At 31.6% G+C, this 21,432-nt stretch overlaps 1 protein-coding gene across 1 annotated transcript; it reads right to left on the reverse strand.

The window, feature by feature from the left end:
• Positions 1-2,763: 2,763 nt before the first annotated feature.
• LOC127798965 (transcription factor RAX3-like) lies at positions 2,764-4,392 on the reverse strand. Its single transcript, XM_052332623.1, has 3 exons — positions 4,128-4,392; positions 3,861-3,990; positions 2,764-3,756 (listed from the first exon to the last, which is right to left on the reverse strand). The coding sequence occupies exons 1-3, from the start codon at positions 4,261-4,263 to the stop codon at positions 3,012-3,014; spliced, it is 1,011 nt and encodes a 336-aa protein (XP_052188583.1). The 5' UTR covers positions 4,264-4,392; the 3' UTR covers positions 2,764-3,011.
• Between the last annotated feature and the right edge of the window lie 17,040 nt (positions 4,393-21,432).

Genomic DNA, 21,432 nt, shown 5'->3' on the forward strand with positions numbered 1-21,432 from the left:
GATGGGTATATAATTAGACCACGTTAGGTAGCTATCAACATCGATGATGTCCCAGATCAACAACTATGTCAAAAATTGTGCAACCAGTCCAGTTGTCTCCTAAATGAATTAATAGGTTTTCTCCATCTGCGTATATACAATGAATCCACAGTTAATACATTGGGACTTTATGACCAAGTCTGGGAGAAAAAGTTGCCTTCTTTGGGGAAAAGAACATATATATAGATCATGTCAAAAAAATTTCCCCCCCTTTTCTGTTTTTTCTCAACCAGCATTTAATAGCACTGTTGACTACATCTCAGTGCCCATGTAATTGCTAGCTCAAATTGAAGCGGACTGGAGTTGGAATATGGATTTTGATAATAAGTTCAAAGCTGTCTGATCAGAGCGATGGACTTAATTAAGAGAAAATATTCTCAGGAAGACCGTCTAATATTTTCTCTTTGGTCACTGTCAAAGGAAAGTCACACGGGCCTAACCCTAATCGAGGTCCATAAGATTATCACATCTAGGTAATTAGTAATTCAAATGAGAATGGATAAGTTACAAGGTGAAGGAACACTCGTACACTTTCAGAATATGATTGCTGAATCTGCTGCTGTTGATGCCGAAAGCTATCTTGGCTGCATGGTAATATATGATATGATAAATGTGTTGTTGAGCCTGCGAGGGAGGCTTCGACCCCAAGCTAAACTGAATTTTTTAATTAATTAAGGTTGATCAAAAAGTTTAAGGACTACAGGTGTGTTTTTTTTTTCTTTTTCTTGAATACACAACCCAAATACTCAAAGAGGTGCCGAAATGCGACGAGGAAACTTCAGGTAAGGAACCGCAAGCACAACATAGGCCAAACTATATATAAAGAGCAACCGTCAAGATTTAAAACTTCCAACTAGTTGGACGAAACAGAAAATAAAATCGAAAACAATTACAAGACATTACAACAAATTAATACTAGGCTACATGAACACTAGACCAAAACTGACCCACCCTAGATCTCATGAGAATTTCTTCACTCAAACATTCATCTGTTCTCTTTAAGCAAACACAAGAGATTAGTCCCAAAGAAGCTGAGGCTAGCTCCTTGTCAAATCAGCTAGAATCAGGGTACATCGGATAGATCTGCCACAATAGGGCAAAAACTATCTAACAAGTCCAAGGCTTGATGACTTTTGAAAGGGGCACAAACTTAATTCCACTAGCTGACCTGAGCTTAAGGAAGGAAGAGAAGAGTTTAATGACGTTAGAAAAGTTTAACTAGAGGTCTTTTCAATCTTTTGATGGTCAGTTGAGTTAGTACAAAAGATCATTCATTGTATTATTGAAAATCATTGATAGATCCATCGACATTAGGTTTACTCTTCTATAAAAAAAATTTTAAAAAAAAAGTAAGGAAGAACAATAAAGACATCTTCTTTTATAAGGAGGTTTGAGTATTTGATCATGGACATTAAAAACTAAAAATGCTACTCTTTTCTCTACTAATCTAAAATGAAATATTGATGACTTAAGCATATTTATCCAATAGAATGTTAAGAAATTAGTATGTAAGTGATATCTTCATTACTAAAAGAGGCTTAAAGCTAGTTTGAAACATTTTGAAATTTAATTTGTGCTCACAATATAGGGTAATAGGATGAAGTTGATGGATCTTGGAAGCTTAGAAATATACTTAATGGTATATATTAAAGTCCCCTATAGAATATGCCGCCTGGATGCCGACCCTTATCTCAATGCATCAACATGCAATTTCCACTTGTCGCAGTGAAATTCGATTTAAGGGCTATGTCCAAGACAGGCTTGCAGTGAATAGTGATCATAATGTTAGAAAGCTTTCTCGACATTCTGTCATCCGTGTACATACATACATACATACATACATACATGCATGCATACATACACACACATATCTGGTAATGTAGGGAAAACTTTTCATGCATGGTACGTATTTTGTGTGATCCAACACCTAGTAGATGAACGGGCGACGAGAACAAATTGAAGAGTTATAATGTATCAGTGGAAATTTATACAACTCAAACTCAATCTAGTTTTAGGGATTTCATTCTTGACATTTCATTTAACTAGATTTTTATTGAATTTTATAGCAAGAAGCATATGCTGTTAGGATTAGAGTGTGCTAAATCATATAGAAATCAAGAAAAAAAAATGACAAAAAATTTAACCTAGTTTGATCTAAATGCCAACGTCTGGGATCCCACGACATTAGACAAATTGAAATCATGGTTTTACATAAAAAAGTTACAAAACCCTCTTAGACAACTTTTGTATGAATAAAACTGAAAACTATCTAAATTCTCATGATTTGAAATAACTGGTTACATACACACTTTAATTAGGTGTCAAGTTATACCACATACTTTAGATGTACAAATTCAAGAATTTGGGTGACATCTAGGATTAAGTTTCCTATACTTATCTCGATTCTTATTTTATATTTACAATCAAATTAATTAAGTTGTATTCAAGAGATTCCATCTTTATCAAATATTAATTTGAAGAAATAAGTAACGGATACAAGAACTCTAAATTACATCTAGAAAGAAAAAAAAAAATCTGGAATACCTTATTTGCTTGCTAGAACCCAAGAAGTTGTGGTCGAAGTGTCAAAAGGAATCTGTTATTGAGCTGCCCTTTTGTTGCGGGTTCCAAGGAACTTTGTGACAGAAGCCCATCTGATCCATTTTTCCTCCACAACACACCACACTAGTTAGCAGAAACAACATTGCTTCAGTCAAGATGATGGTTCGGTAATTGTTCCATGCATTATATGTTCAGAACAACAGATTACAATAAAACTGAATTAATTACCCATTAGACCAAGTACTACTCGGAATAATTAAATTACAATCCTCCATACACAAAACAAGCATGAGAGAATCACACATGTAGCAAAATAAACATATCACAGAATTAATGGACACATACAGTAGGGTTTATTCTCCTCATCAGAATTAATTCATGAAACCACCTCCCCGTTAATTGCTAGAAATTTACACAAATCTCAGCTCATCCAAACCAAATTCTTTCCCTTGTTGAAGAAGAAGACTTTCATAGTTGGAAATGGCGGAAGGATAACCGGAAGACGCCGCCATGCTTCCCCAAGAAATTGCCTGCTGGTTTCCATTATTGCTCATGTCTCCATATAAGAACTCCAAACCATCCAGTCGACCGTGCAGATTACTATATATAGCCATTTCCTCAAACTCGGCCTGAAAGTTGCTTTGCCCGGCCAACATACCCATTCCTAAGCAGTCCATATTTTGCTGGGTATCCACAAATTGAGAATCACTTGATGCCATTAATGTGTCCTGGGAAACAGAAGAGAGGGCCTCAATAGAGGGTTCATAATTAGGCTGAATTAACTGTGGATTCATGCCTCCCTCTTGAATTGGATGATGATGATCATCATCAGAGAATTTTCCCCCAAGCTTGATCAGCAATTTCCTGATGGAAGCATGATCGTTGGAGTGAAGATCCTGGCTGGAGTACGGGATTGGTGCCAACACAGGAAGCTCCGGCCAATATGGGGTTTGGCCGTTTGTACCATTTGAAACCACTGATGAGGTTTCACTACTAGATTGTGCCCTGATCATCATCCTTTGTTTTACGGCGCTGCCTCTAGTTTGCTGCCCCTTTCGCTGTTTGCCGAGGAGCTTCTTCTTCAGCCTTGTGTTCCAGTAGTTCTTAATATCGTTATCAGTTCTTCCAGGCAACTGCGCTGCTATTATTGACCACCTATTCACGCGCCAAAGTGATTAATTACAGGTATGATCGTCTCCAATTGATGATCTCGATCGCTTCAAACCTATTAGAGAATAATGAATTGGAGACATACTTACCTGCTTCCAATACTTACATAAAGGCTGCAAATTATCTTATCTTCTTCCTCGGAGAATCCTCCATGCTTGATGTTTGGGCGGAGATAGTTCAGCCATCTAAGCCGGCAACTTTTTCCACATCGTTTAAGGCCTGAGATCAATAAAGAGACGATTAATATCAGAAGCTGAATGAACTAATTAAGTTGATTTGGATGAAAAAGGAAGAGAAAATTAAAGAAAAAGGAAATTGAAAGAGTAGTTATATGGTTTTTGCGATTTAATTAGTACCAATCTTCTGCGGCAAAGCAATCCAGTTGCCGCCGGTGCCGTTTTGCTCTATGTATGACTTGAGCTTGGCATCTTCTTCAGGTGACCATGGCCCTTTCTTGACGTTGGCTTTATCACAGCAAGGAGCTCTCCCCATAGTTTTCCTTCTTTTGGTGGTGATGATAATGTTGTGAAGCTTGAGGTTAATTGGTTAGGTTTATCTTCTTGCTTGAGAGAGAGAGAGAGAGAGAGAGAGAGAGAATTAGAACTGAAAATGAATAAAACATGTTTCCAGGAGCCCCCATGTGATTAAAAAAAGTCTTCCAAGGGTATAAAGACGAGTAGTACTGGGTGTATAAAAAATTCAGCAAATTGTGAGGCCAGAGGAGAAGAAGGGATTTTCCTCTTGTCTTTCTCAGTCTAGAATCATTTCAGTAGTAGTGTTGACGTGCCAGTGGAAAATTTTCTACTACTCAAGTATAACATACAATCACACACACACACACATATTATCACAGGTTCAATAATTCTAACATTGCCCATAAATAATATATGTGTGTGTATATAAACATGGTCTGAATAATATGTCATACTACCATAACGTTACCATGTAGGGTTTCAAAGGAGGCATGGGTTCTTAAAGGGCGTTAAATAGGTTTTAAGGGCATGGAGTTTATTATAATAATTCTATTAATGCAATTCAGTTTCCACTGTAGCTATATTTTGAATGATATGTATATTTAGATTACTTACCATTCCTCAGATCTAGCGTTGAGAGATAATAGGCTTTAGCTCTTTGTATTTTTTTTCTTTTCTGGGTTAAAAGGTGAGTACTGATCCCAAAAGAAAAAAAAAAAGGAATAAGATTAATGCCTTCTTCAAAATTATTGTCAGAATTAACCTTAAACATTGACTAGTTCTATTGGTTATTTCTAGAGATGCTAAATGACTTATTTCATTTGTTATTTTTGCGGTCAGTCAAGCGCTTTGTGACTAGAGACCTAAACATATCATGGCTCATAGGTTAACTTAGCTAGTCTATATTGTTAAAATATATTAATACTGAGACATGTTTACACAAAGACACGCCAAGAATTCACTTAATACAACTTATAATGATACATAAAGAGTTTTTCTAATTCTTTTTTTATTGAAGGTAATAGCTCCATAAGTGATATTTATTTAAAAATAAAAAACTAAACTCAATATTTTAATTGACTCTGACAGGTCCGATAACTAATTTTTAATTTTTGTTTTAATACTCAGTCTGTCACCAAAATTTAAATCTAATTAATTGATCGCTGTTTAATATGCTAATGAAAAACACCCTTAATTCATTAATATATATATATATATATATTCATATTGCATATAAAGGGAGGAAACAATTAATCTGGCTAAGAGAACCCTAATCAATTGTATTCTCTTGGTACATGTATAAATATATGTACTCTGTATCCAAATATATTGAGAGGGAGGGAGGAAGAGAGAGTGTGTGTTAATTAACTAGTTTGGGCGACAATGAATTTCAAATGCATCTGATGATAGAAACATCCAACATCCAGAGAGGTCTAAGACTCTAAGCTAACAACACCAGAAAGTTTTAAGGAAATGAAAAACACTCAAGTAGGCTAGGTGTATATCTATCCATTAATAAGAAGATTAAGATTTTATCAGTCACTTGTTAATTCAATTTCTTTTTGAGCAACTCGCCGATTTGGGAAGTTGATGAGAGAGAAATTTTGGATTTTGGATGACAGTTAAATCTTGACTGTTCAAAGTTTATAATACACATAATCTAACTATTTTTTTTTTTTTTTGAAGGAAAGTCACTTAACAAAACAAAAAGGCTTGGAAAAAAAAAATCCACATCATGTATAAGAAACATGAAGAAGTAAATCAAAATTTGGTTTGGGTAGGTTACCAAATTAGCAGCAATGTGGAAAATGCACAATTTGCTTCAGGGAAGGAGAGATCATCTCATATCTCAAATAAATCAACAACCCTATGCCCTTTATATTTAGATATCAAACGGGTTGGGTTAGATTAATTTAGTGTAACACAATTTAATAGGACATTAGTGTAACACAATTTAATAGGACACGATCAATTATTTCAGAACGACTCAACAAGACTCGTTAATTAGCCTAGCATGATATGTTCATGGGCTAGCTTGTGGCATGACCCAACATGATTTATTTGGCCCATTTGAAAAATGTTTTTTTTTTAAAAATTATAAAAAATTTTAACAAATCAAGTATTCTTTACAATAATTTAAGTATTAAAGTTGATATTATATTTAATATTAACTTATTTAGTCATTCCTTAATAGTACTTTATGCACTAGTCTTATTAGTAGTGTATTATATATAATTGATTACAATAAATTTAAATTATATTTTTAAAATTATGGGTCCAATTTAAGAGCTACGAGTCTAAATTCTAATTTCAATAATTTTATATTTTATAATAATTATAAAATATTTTTAAAAATTTACATGAATTGCCTTATTTGACTCGATAATTTAACCCACTAAAATTAAGATCGACTCAACATGTGGCACAATCCTCTCACGACTCTACTCAACTATTTTATTAAAGACCTAGGGGTGCTAAACCTCTAATTTTGTTATATAGATTGGATTGATATGGCCCATTTTGAAAAAGGGGTTGAATTTAAGCTGACCCACAAAAAAAAAAAAGGCCAAGTGGGGGCTGAGTAGCTTGCCTGTTTGACAACCCTACTACTGCATTTGCCGATCAATTTTGTGTTTTTTCCCCCCTTTCCATGCTATATGTTAGAATATGTTAGATAACTCTTTCTTATAATCAGATTGCAAATAATAAGATACAAAAAGTTTAATATAATTTAATTTTAATGTTTATATTTATGATTTTACAATAATAAATTAGTACACTAAATTTGTAGTTTTGAATAGAGAAACTAAAAATCCTTCTAACACGCACAGTGATACAAACAAAACTAAAATATTCATTATTGACGACTTCAAGTAGCTGGTCATGCACCATCCAATGGAGAACTGTGTTTTTCTAGATGTGAACACACATTTTGGATATAAAATCACAGTAACATGAGACATATATATTTATAGACAATAATCGTAATGAGATTAACTTTCATATATCTATCTCTTTATGCCCTTAATTACATTATATTGAGTGTTATTTAAGAGACTCAATATCCATTAAATTTAAATTCAAGGAATTATTTGACACTATAAGATAATGTTTTGGATATTAAAAACATCAAAGAGTTGAGATATATTTCACTCTTATAATTTCATGATTATTATCATTTTCTTCGTAATCACGTACGATTTCCGTCAAGGACAAAACAGACAGGAATCCCTTCACTGAGCCTTAACTTTGGACCGTACAAGATTAAATATAAATTCAACATTGATCACAGTGGAGCAGCTGGCGGGTTGTAAGGCTGATTTTGTCCGTGTCTGCAATTTAATTAATGAATGTTAATTAATACGGAAATGCTATTTGAATGTTCAAAAGTAATATTTTTGTATTAATTACTGCATTATATATTTACATTAATTAAACACATAATATATATAATATATTAATACAAGAATATCACTCTAAAATGTCAAAATAACATTTCTTATATTATTAATAATGTTTATGTAGCAGAACATGCATATCTTATGCCATCTTATAAATTAAGTGCAACTTTAATTCAACATGATTACATACAACATAATTTAAACGTCATGGCTGGCTGCTTTTCGACATTTTAGGGTAAGGTTGATGGAGACTTGCCTAATCAATAATTAAAGCAAAAACTGATTATGAGTATTAATTTGAGGAAGATGGGAACCCGATCATGTTAATATATATATTTGTGATTTGGGCTCAATTAATTAAGCTGCTTAATTAATTTTAACACTAATACTTACTATGATAAATACTTAAAACACCTGTATATCACTGCTAGCTACCTCAACACCAATTTGTTTCTCTACACCTCAAATCCAAATTTGGAATTTTAGTTATAAATCTCTCTCTCTCTCTCTCTCTCTCTCTCTCTCTCTCTCAGCCTACTGATAATGCAAAAATTTACATGACAAAAAAAATATATATATGCTAAGCTGGACCAGTGGCTTGACTTTAATTTGTCGACTTGGATGAAAGCTACGGATTGATGTTAGTTTCTCCAATGACTTTCCATCACCTTAAAGAATCTGTCGCTATAATCAATTTGTCTTTTATAGGTAGATAATTAAAGTTGAATATAATTATTAAAAATAAAAATGGATAAAACATTTTTAAATGTAATATTATTTTTTTTCTAAATCGTTTAATATGTGCACTGTTTTCTCTATATATATATATTAATGTCCTATTTATTTGCATATGTAATTATATTCTTAATAATAATTTATTATTATTAGAAATATGTATTAAATGATTTAAAGACAGATAATAATAGAACACGTATGGTTGTGGACCTCAAGAAGGCCTATTATCAGAGAAATATATTGGAGGCATCAAGCACGTACATAGGCCATGTACAATTATAAAACAAGGCCTAAGCTTTAGCTATCATCTAATTTGATTTCTGGCATTCTTATTTTATCTTCTTCTTTTTTTTTTCTGATTAGTACTGGGCATTCTTGAGAGTTTTCTTTTATTTTACTCCAACTTAATCGTCCAATTAAGTGGCAATCTTAGTGAATAATTATAACTAGGACAGTCTTTTAACTGTTTAAATTAATCAAATCATCAAACTACAAGCTTGTAAAAGAAGTCCCTGATTATGATTTGACAATTTTAAAAACTACCTAAAATGATTTGATTTAAATTTAAATTTTACTAAACTACCAAATTGACATGATGAACCTCAACTTCTTTGAAGAGTATCCATCACTGAGACACTAACATTAAACACACTTACAAATATGAAGCGTCCACGTGCTATCAACAACAGTAGTATACAAAACAATCTCAAAGTCTCGACCACCTCTGCATCAATCAACATGCATGAGTGAGGAGCAGCAACGAATGGTCACAACAGCAAGAAAGACAAGACAAATGAACAGACGATCATCAGAGAAGAAAACAGCAAAACCGGACAATGATAAATAACACCCAGGAATGAACAGCGACAATCAGCAGCATTAACAACTAGTTAACCCACCGCGGAGCTAGTTAGTGGAGGTGAATTTAAATATAAAAAATATAATTTTAAAAATAAGACAATAATAATAATATTAAAAGGTAAAAAAAATTTACAATTGTTTCCTACAATTTTTCATACTTTGATAATACCGTATAATAACTTTATTATCAATTTTATTAAATATATTATTTTTAATATACACAATTAAGTTATTACTAATCAATAGGTCTCTAATCCTATTACACAATTAATTCTTCATAATATTTATTACAGAAAATATTTTTTCAATTATAACAGTAGTAACCGAAAAAAAGAAAATTGGGTGAGAATTGAAAAAGAAAGCAAGAAATGAGAAAAAAAAAGCAAATTGGGTGAAAATTGAGAAAGAAAGCAAAAAATGGGATAGATTTGAAAATAAAATGAGTTACGACTTATGAGTTAATGGATTTGGGCTATTTGGCATATTTGGTCTAAATTTTAATATAATAATTTTAAATTGATTCTGAGGGTAGAATTTGAGTTAAAAATAATATTAAAAAAAAATTAAGATCCAGCCCAATGGGGGCAGTAGAAATTGGACCAGGATTGGAGTGTAGTGGACTGCAGGGCAGTAGCATTGCGAAAAGTCAAGGTGACTCAAGGGGGTTGTTGGGGCTTTAAGCAATAATTAGTTTAGTAATTTTTAAAAAAATAATAAAATTATTAATTTTTTATTTTTTAAGATATAAAATTACTAGTTAATTTTTTGTATTCTAGTTTAGAAAGTAATTTTTTTTTAATTAACAATATAGATAAGAGAAAAATATATAAAAATGTAAAAATTGAATAAGTAAAAAATACAAAAAGTTTACAGCTAGTTTTGTAAATTAAAAATTTATTGATTTATTATTATTATTTTTTTAATGCCCAGTGCAAATTTCCTAGATAAAATTTTTGTTATCCAAAGAATCATTTTATCAAATTGTTCTCCTAAAATAATATTACTTCTTATTTTTTTTATTGTGTTAATAGTTTACATCATATTATTTATTGTCGAAAAATGATTCGTAAACTTAAGATGTTACGAGTCTCTTCGTCTAAATGACATCTTGCTATATATTGTCTAATATTAAAAAATAATTCGTGGACTTAGAAGTTAGAGGTCTCCTCGTTTAAATAAAATAAAAAAATAAATAGATAAAATAAAATTAATAATTTTACATCTTAAAATATAAAAAAATAAATTTTAATTAATTATTAATTTTGAAACACTTCCTCCAGTTCTTAGAGGCCTATGCCTTCAGCCAGGCCCAGGCCCAGGGTTGGGAAAAGAACTCGGTGAACACCGGCATCAGTCGCATCATCTTTGTTAGAGGCCAAAAGTAATCCGATTGCTTAGCATCATTTTGGTTTAATGTTTTGGAAGTGAAGTCTTTGGAAAAAAATAAAAATGCCATCAACTTTTTTTACTTTATTTTCTACCATATATGTTAGTAACTTGTGATGATTGATTTAATCGACAAATCAAATTTTTAAAAAAATTTAAAAATAAAAAAATAATATTGTTGTTGTTGTTGACGACGACTTATGATTATCTTGTCTTATTTTTCTTGTTAATTGTTATTATTCAAATTATCTAAATTCCCAAATCACTAAGCTCCAAGTTAAATAACTTCAAACATATAAGAATTTGCATATCCTTTAGACCATAAACAAATCATCAACAATAGTTTAATCCCAAAAACAATTTTCAACACATCAAAATCGACAATTGTACAATTTTAGTGGATTGAAGTTGTGATATGTTAGAAAAGATAGCGAGCTTCCCAGGTTGGCTTGAGGTGATTCCTCCTCATTGGTTGACTAGGGAAATTAACTGTTATGTGACATGTTAAAGTATCGCTGATTAAATTAAATATTTATCTGAGTTTGTCATGTAATCACCTATAACAATTTGAAATTTTTATAAATTACGAAGAAAGTCAATTAGTCTAACATTATTATTGTGTCATATAAGCTATTGTACTTTAAAAAAAAAAAAGAAAAAGAAACAGCTATTTTTCGGTCTGTTATTTGTAAAGTTGTCCCACTATTATAACAAAATGTAAACTTACTTATATAGAAGGAAATATTAGTTACCATACAGGGTGAATGAAGGTTACTGTTTGTGAGTGAACTGTAGAATAAAAAAACTAGACCAATTTAGCCACCACAGCTTTATTCATCGATCTGGTCCGTGAACTGAGGCCTGAAATTCCAGAGTGAAGGTCTCTTGGCCCAGAGTTTGTAGACGGGCCATTTTTGCAGCCCAATTTCTATCTCAAACAAACACAAAGTTGGGTTTTAGTTTGTAAAACACTCTCTCTGCTTGGTTTAATTCAACACCCCCCCCCCCCCCCCCCCCCCCCCCCCCGAAAAAAAAAAAAAAAAGAAAGAAAGAATAATTAATATTTTAAAAACAAAAAATTAAAATAATTCGTTTGCTCTTGTCCACAAATTAAAGACTTACAAGGGCCGCCCACTGACTATGGTTGTTTAAATTATGAAGAGTGTTGATACAGAAATAAGAAATTAAATCATAATTAAGTTATTATCAACAGGGTTCTCATCACCAGTAATTGCATTTGCATTTTGTCTTAACTAAGTTTGGGTTAATGACATGACAATCATTATGTAAATTAACATTTAAAGTCTACAAATTTAGACTGCAAACAGTTAATGTGGCAAAATTTTATGTTAGATGTTCTTAACCCAATTATCTAGTAATTTTATAACCATCTTTAATTTAATTATCATAACTATGATAAGAGAATACGACATATCTTTTGTTAAAAAAGAAAAAGAAAAAAAAAACTATTAATTCCTTAGTGAAGTAGCAAGGGACACATTTAAACCTAAAGAGTAGAAGCGGCCATGTTGAAATTAAACTTAAATGATTTGGACATCACTAGCTGCTATAAAGTGTGGATGGACCAAAGCTTTAATTTCACGAGAGAGAAAAAGCTTCAATTCAAGTCCATATCAACGTCTGAATCGGTTAGAAATCAGTTATGTTGAATCCTCCTTTTCTTGGCTCTGGACCAATCTACATTAATTCAGTTGCCATCAATAATGCAGCCAACCAATGCTACTCTATTTTGTGCGAGCTAGCCGTCCCCTAGGTAGTTAGAGGGTGGGTACGGATGGAAACTAAGAACAAGCCTTAGCTCGCTAAACCCGGCCTGGTTAATTAGTTGAGTTCATCGAGACAAATGTGTTTGTTTTGAAGTTCATATATGTTTCACTATTTATGTGTAAATAATAAACACAACCCAGATACAACAATGCTAAACAGGCTTATAGTGAGAGTGCCTCAGCCACATCCACATATTATATGGCCACAAAGCATTCATGGTTTTGGCAACCCATCTTTGTGTAATGGTTTCCAATTAATCAACCCATTCTTGGGGCCCCAAATATGGTCCTTTGATTCCAATTGCCCCCACCTTTGAGACACAGGTAAGGATGCTAGCTAGGAGGGCGCCATGCGCAGTTGTTCTGGATCCGGTGCACAAATAATCAACATAGCTGGATAGCATATTTATTTAGTATGTGTGGCTTGTAAGTTATTACTTAAAATTAATAAGTTTAGTAGCGAATTGTGAATTTTTATTAATAAAAAAATTAAAATGAATAAATGTAACCCAACATGTTTATAATTATACTAATTAGCTACGCATGCTATATTAACTTACTTAAATTGAATATACAAGTATGTATACACATATTAGTATATGGGAAAGGAAGGGCATGAAAAAATTTTAACTTATAATTTAATACTATTATAGAATATCAGTCATCACTTAAATCACCTCTAAAGAGAACTGACGAGTGCAGGGACGAATGCAAAGTGGGGGTGGCAATTGCCCCCACCATCTGAAAGAAAAAAGAACTCTAATATTAGATGAATTTTTATATTTGTTGTTGATTTACCCCATAGCTTCCACTATTTTTTTTTTAAAAAAAAATTATAATACTTTGCTTAGTTTCAATTACATTGATAACGAAAAAATTATACAATACTTCCAAAATATGAAAAGTCGTAAGGAGGAATGGTAATATTATATGCATGTATTTTGTAAATAGATGTTACTTATAAGAGTAGTTTTTATTTTGAATTCATAGTTGATATTGTTTTAACAAATTCTGATAAATTGATGATATGTTAATAAGTATTTATTATAAAAAATTTCTAGATCTATCCCTGAGTAAATGTGTATTTATATGTATTGAGCATAACATATATATGTAAACAAACTAGACATCGGTATCAGGATGATGCAGTAGCTGCAATTAAAGAGGCAGGGAGGAAGACAATCCAAGTAGTGGGGCAGGGAAAGCATTGCTTTTTCAAAGGGGTCGGTGGGTTGCTGATGCTTTGCTGAAAGGAAACCGAGGAAGATGCATGCAACTGTGACTCAGACTGCTAATTCCAATTTGTCCATTCATTCATCCATTCTATTGCTTCCATTAATTCTACGTGTCTATTATGACCACTCCAAGTGGAATGCCATCACTAACTACTTTAACCAACCTCCTTCTGTCTCTCCTTATCTCCTCCTCCTCACATTAATATTTCATCTACCATCAAATGGAAATACTGCTGCTGCTGCTGATTTCTATAATATATAGCAATATTATTATATCATTAAGAAAGAAAATTGGCCACCATTAATATTGTTGTGTCATAAACAAAGGCGTAATTATTAAGTGTCCAAGAACCCAAAACATAAATTTTTCATATGTGGGAAGGACCCACGCAAACGTGCAAACTAGATAACTCCGATGTCTAAAAATCTCTCTAATTATTTCAATAAAATGATAAATAATTATTCATAAAGAATTTTAATTCTGAAATGATTTTGGAATATTGGAACAAACATCATCTATAAGAAATTTTATCCCCAAAAAAGATAAAACAAACATCATCCATAAGAGATAGATGCCATCCATGATAATTTTAGTTTCAGTCAAATTAAAATTAATCAAAATAAACATCTATAAAAGATAGATATCATCTATAACAAATCTATTATCAGTTAAATTAAAATTAATCAAAATAAGCATTATTTATAAGAATCTTAATTCTGTTACACTTAAAATTACCTCATATTTTTCTATAAATAAACATGTACTCATTTTTTAAAAGGGATAATATCTCTGATACTAATTTCAATACAGTTTCTTTTATCATACTTAGTGTTTGATTTAAATATCGAAGTATTCATGCAGGGACTTCTCCGCACCCTCTAATTGTTTTCTTATTTTTTCAAGAGACTTGACGATAACATTTTCAGTCGACTAAATTTATTGTTGTATCTAAACGACGACAACAACCACAACAAATATATATTGAGGCTATCATTATTTTGGTGACTAACTCTTGCCAAGTAATTTGCAAGAATAAAAAGAAGATTGGTAAAATATTTTCTTATACATATTCATAAACAACAAATAGGGAAACTCATCTAGTGATGATATCATACGTTATTGTAGTAAAAAATAAGATAAGACAATCTCTCATACTAATTAATCGAAATGTATATATATATATATATGTGTGTGTGTGTGTGTATTCATTTTGCACGTACGGTAAATTCTAATGTTTACAAAACTTGATGGAAGGGAGAGAGGTTGATAATGGAGGTAGAAGTGGGATGTGTTTTTACGAAATAAATATATTTCTAGAATATAAAACTTACCACATTCGAGAAAAAGGAAAGACTTTTCAATTGTCGGTGGGTGGGTGAGCGGGCGCTCAACCTCTGACCTCTTTACATAAAAATCATGTCTTTCACCAACTAAACCAGGTCACTTTTTTTTTTTTTTACGGAGATTAGACTGCTAGCTTCAGCTTACTTGGAGAAGTTTGATAGTAAGATAACAAATAAAAAAAAGGGTCATAGACTTCACATAGGGACTTAGAATTGACATTATAATTTGTTTTCGGAATCGTCTCGACGAGCCAGATGAGACTAGTCGCTGAGGACGGATTTTAACCGTTTAAAATCGCTTACTAAGTGAAAAACAGTATTTTATTATTTTTATGCTTATTTTCATCCTTTTGTAATTTTGTTTAGAGTCCGCCCCAATTAAGAGTTTTCATACATTTAAGGTGTATTTGATTGTTTTATCTAGAATTTAATTTTAGGTAATATTACTTATAAAACAAAAATCATCTCACCTCCTGAAAAATAAATTTCATGGAAAGAAACTTTAAATGCTTGTACCATATATATTTTTTCGTAAAGAAGTTAAGAGTGTTTGATTATTTTCTATAGAAAATATATAATAATTATATATTTTTCATGATAAATGTGTGCAATTAAACACACTCTTAGAGTTTTTATATTTAAAGACGTTTTCTATCATTGTAAGGGGGTGGTTGAGTATTTGATTAAACTTTTGAAGAATTTCTCTTTTTTCATCATTACAATATGGTATTCGTTTAGAATCAACAAATTGTGTTTGAGTTATTTCATTCATATACGCTTTCGTCTGTATTATTTTTATTTTTTAAAATACAAATAATTTTATTAATAGACACTTTTACTTTCTAATTGAACTAATTTTTTTTGGTGAATTTCAAAAAATCACTTGGGAATGGGATGCATTTACTAGTAGTTTTCAAAAATCACCGGTAAAAACTTAGCCCTTCATCGACAATCTTCAAATAGTCGTAAAGAAAAGTTGTCAATAGCAATGGTTAGCAAAATCATCGCTAAAAGATCTATAAAAAAAAATCATTTTTAAAGTGAAAACTGAAGCTCAAATATTGAAATTACACATCAAAAATTAGAAATAAATTATTCATATATTAAAAAATAATATATTCAAATAGTATACACTAATTCCTTTCAAATTATTATTATATCTTTTAATATTTAAAAATGAAAAAAAAAAAAAACACTCAGTTGGTTCATCTGGTTGAACTAAACCCAATTGAAATGGTCCACCAATTCGATTATGAGGTTTCCCCATGATTCGACCAAATTTTTGAGCCAATTGTTAGTCTAATCTGACTTAGTTTGGTCAAGTTCTCTTAATTGAAGAAAAGAAAGATAGCATATGACACTAATATATAAAGTAACTTTTTGTGTAAACTGTTGATTGAGAGGAAGACATGATCCCCACTCTTGTTCAATCCAGGACAAAACCTAGTAGTCTTTCTTATTTTGTTTTTATATAAAATAGGTAATTAGTAATGAGAGAAAAGGAAAAACTACATGCTACTAAAGAAATTAAATAAAAATTATTTTGAAGAAGGTAAAGATACCCATTTGAAAGTGTTTGATCTTACCCTCAAAATAATGAACTCACTCCTATTAATAAGTATTAATAAAAAGTGACGACATTTTTGAGATTATTATTTTTGTACAATTTTTTGTGCTCGTGTCATTAATCATGTAAAAAGAGATAAATCGTAAGTTAGATCTTTGGATCTTAAATAGGGAAGGATTCGAACTCACGACTTACCAAATTATATCGGCATATCGCTCGTTCTTTTTGCCATTCGACCTATACCCTAAAGGCAAAGTGATGACATTTTTGTTCTCCTCAATTGTTGTCAACGGTGATAAAAAAAAAAAATCTCGTGGCACTATATATTTTAATCATTAATTAATTTAAAAACCATATTAGAAAAAGAAGTATAATTAATTCAAGCATTTTCTTTGCAAATAAAAGCTGTCCACGTTAAGAATTAGAGAATACCTTTACCAAACACTGGTCGGCTGGCCGTCGAGGCGGCAACACAAGTGAAACCTTATCTCCAACATCATCAATCCACCCCCCCCTTTCCAAGTCCATCTTTTTCTCAAGCTCCTACGCCCCACAATTAATCATCTTTTGATCTAAGAATCAAATACCCATTACCCAAAATCATTGATGGCACCCACGTCTTTATTCTTGTCCTATCCGAACTATTCATGCACGTGTCACCCATATATATGTTTGCACTATACTTCATTTTTTTTTCTTTTATAAAATTTGCACTGTACTTCATCAACCATAACAAATAAAAAAATTAATTTTGTTAATATTTAAATAATGTCATGTCGTAGCATATGGTTTACAAGTTTAATAGAGACAAACATCATGAAAACAAAATCCTACTAGAGTATTCAACAAAAAGAAGAAAAATAAAAAAAAAATTATTACAATATGATAGTGATTAAATGTGTTATTTTTTTTAATTCTCTCCCTCAAGACAAGAGAACATTGAGTTAATTTCCTATCCTTTTAGTCAATAGAACAAAGTATCAGTGTATCACATTAATGAAATAAAAGTTTTATTTAAAATGTTCATATATATAGAATAACATAATAATATTGATAAAATAATTTATAATTACAAAAATAATACCATTTCACCATTGTGTGCAATAGAAAAATTCTCGATGAATATCAGTTTGTAGACTTGTTTGTTAGCATCTGATCCGCTCCATAACTTTGTCGTTTGGGGGTAGGTAGTGTTGGATTAATAAAGAAGGATTAGTTTATAGGAGTAGCCACAGTTCTTAATCATCTTTAGTTAACAAGTTGCATTATTATATGAATATTAATATAATTTTCCGGTGTCAAAGTCAAATGTCTATCTATAGTCGACGTTAGGAAACTTGTTGACGAAGGTTAGGATAATCTTAATTAAATATATAATTTGATGCCCGGCCGATGGAACATCTTTGTTTTGTCCTAATGATCTCAATCAATCCTAGCTAGCTACTTTTAATCTTGTCCATGCGCCTTGAGAATTAGCTGTTTATTATTGGAAACATTCTAAGTTTATGCACTCCACAAAGGGCACTGTGTCTGTGTGATTTAAAAATGTAGTTGAGTTGGCTCTTTCGTCTCGCGTGCCTTTTTGGCACACACATGACACACATATATATAATAATTTCTTTTAAATCGCAATCAACGTGGAGCTTATTAAGGGAGCAGACAGATTTGTCGGCAGATTTTTGTACCATTTTCAGCATCACTTCTCTTCATCAATTGAACTGTGAAGGGAAACACTATTCAACTATATATATATATATGTATGATTTTGTCGAGAAGAGTATTAATGGCGAATGGCGACAAACAATGTACAGTAGTACTGTTGAAAATGCGTGGGGTTTGGATAATTTTTTTCGAATTTATCAACTTTGTTATGCAATGATCCTAAGCTGGGATTCACACCAGCCATCATGGCCAAATCCGTTGTTCCACAATTGATAATGCTCTTGATATCTGATTCCACGCATCCATATATGGTGTATATCCATCAAGCCTCGGCTAACATCTCTGAGCACTAATTAATTAATTAAACCACTCGACTTGTTGAGCTAGCACAAAACATAATTTAATTAATTATAGGTTATCAACTTACCAAATAAGTTGTTAAAAAAACTTACAAATCTTTCTTGATTTTTCAAATACGCTGAATAAAGTTTTAAAAACTCTTTAAAATTCTTATAAATAAAATTTAGGTTAAGCAAAAATTAATTCTCTCAAAGGTAAAAGACAGATTTGCATCAAAGATTTCGAGAGTTCTTGAGATTATATATATTATCTCGTTTGGTAATCAGATTGCAAACGTAATACCTCTTTTTCATAATAAAGCCTGTCAATAATGAAGTTTATAATTCTGCAAAGTATTCCTGTGAATTAGCTAGTTTTGACTTCTAGGGATAATTATGATATATATCAGTCGTTACTTGGGCAGCCAGTACTGGTCGCTTAATCAGAAAAAGATCTAATTAATTATTCACTTTCATCTTACATTTTCTGTAATTACCTAGCTTATTTTCTGTTAGAGACAATAAACGGTAAATAATAGAATACAATGAATTATAAATAAATTTAATAAGAATAACTCTATATAAGTAAATGTATAACACATTAATACTGAATGTTACATAAACCAAATAATTAACCCCTATGCAAGGTTATTATTGAGTGTCATATGAAAAAGTAATAATTCTGTGTTCAAATAGCATTTTTAATATATAGATAGATAGATAGACAGATAGATAGATATAGTGGGAGACATTATGTCGTGGTCTGCAACTAGGTGGACATACAAATCACTCATGGGCTTCCCGTCTTTACCCTCATGAAGCTTGCCCCCTTGCCTCTATACACTCCCACAAGTAAACCTTTTTTCATCCATACATCATTAATTAATTGGAGTAATTGGAATTTTTTTTCCTTTAATTGTTCACTAGTCATATAGGCTTATAATAATTGGTAGTTAAATTGGCAGTTAAGCTACTCATGAACTGGTGGCCTAATAGTAATGGTATTGAGAGAATAATTTTATACAAGATTAACGTTTAAGTAAAAAATTTAACAAAAGGTTCTGTGAAGTAAATATTACTTTATCACATCGTTTTAAGAGCATTTTTTAAAATTATAAGATGTCATGAATAATATTTTCCTTTGCATGCATATTGTTTGGCTCCCCATTTGGACTTTTCAAATTCCAATCGATTGAATGATAACCAAACTCGATCGCTAGATTTATATATGTCTTGGGAAAGGTTTAATTAATTAATGAATTGAAGGTTGGTCCTTTTTCTTTTATGCTTCTATCCAAACTTTCTTTGATTAATTGAATTTTAATTCTAATGACTTGATTGATTTTAAGTAGCCATTGTATATTATTGCCAACTGGGGCCTAATTATTAGTCACTGTAAATTTCATCGATAGCAAATATATAAATATATATATTCATGAAAAGTAAAAATAAAATTTATCTTTACGCTCCTATTTTAATCTATTTATAACTTGTATATATGACAAGATGTCGCTATAATGTAATGTTGCATCAACCCATATTATGATGTCTTATTTCAAATTTGCATTGAATATTTTCTTATTAGAGATGAGAAATGATACTCAATGTAATTATCTTGCTAGCATAATATTACAAGCGACTGTTAGTGTTGCCATAATTAATAAGCTAAGAGGGAAGGTAAATTGACTATTTTTAATTTTAAGAAAATTTGACTTAAGAGAAACAAATAAGGTGTAATGAGTTGGAATTAATGGCTCTTAAATGTTAGAATTGGAAAAGTCTCCAAGACTGGTCACAACTGTTCATACAAGGCGCAAGTGAATGGAAATGTCCATCTAGATGTGAAATGTACAAGAGAGAGATATGTTCAATTGCAAGAAGGTGCATCTAGATCACTAGGTCACACCTTAATCTGAAATGATACAATTTGAAGATCCAGATTAATCTTGATCAAATAACATGAGCTTTCATGATTAGACACTTGAAAACTATAAGTAGGACTCTCCAAATTCCATTTCAATCATTGCCGCAACAAAAGGAGTATATGGAAGAATGTGTATAAACCTCCCCAACCCAATATGACAGAAGTAGACCACATTACAACTGATGTTACTGACATGAGCTTATCTGCAGTTGTATTTGAAGTCATTTGATATCTAATGCTAAAGACTGGTGGGTTGGACACAAGAACTACCAAGCATACTTCTGTAGATAAAGGGTTATTCGTTGACTATCAAAAGATAGACCACGATGAATATCTCTACATAGAAAATTCGATAGCATTTAAAATTGAGGAAACTATAAAAGTGATCCTAAAGTTCACATATGGAAAATAGCTGACACTTAATAATTGACCGTGATTCGTCAGCCTGTAATGAGAAAATGAGCATCGATCGATGCCAAGAAGAGAAATTAATGAACCAAATAATAAATCACACACAATAAAGTTTTTTATATGGTTCGGCCAAAATGATATTTAGTCCACGACTATTCTCTGGTTATTCCGACAGTGCAGTGTATTATTTTTCACTCCTATACAGTGGTCTTTGACCCCTATTTATAGTGTGGGGTGTTTATAATATTTATAAAATCTAAAATAAGAGGATAATATTATAGAGATAAGATGTCCTTATCAATTCCATAAAATCGGGAATGGATGCCGCATTATCAAGGGTCTGATTTGCCTCAGATAAGAGAGGTGGACATTGTCTCCAATTATTCCGTAGCATTTTTGTTATGCAAGCTGAATGGTTGGGCCAGCTAACTGAAAGCATCGCTGGGAAATCGCTTGGTTGCGCGTGGTCTGAGCTCGAATTTCGGCGATGTGCAATCTTGATCTGACGACCTCGGCCTTGAGCCTGTTGGACTTCGA

The sequence above is a fragment of the Diospyros lotus genome, chromosome 4, assembly GCF_014633365.1.
Source record: "Diospyros lotus cultivar Yz01 chromosome 4, ASM1463336v1, whole genome shotgun sequence".
NCBI classification, from domain to species: Eukaryota; Viridiplantae; Streptophyta; class Magnoliopsida; order Ericales; family Ebenaceae; genus Diospyros; species Diospyros lotus.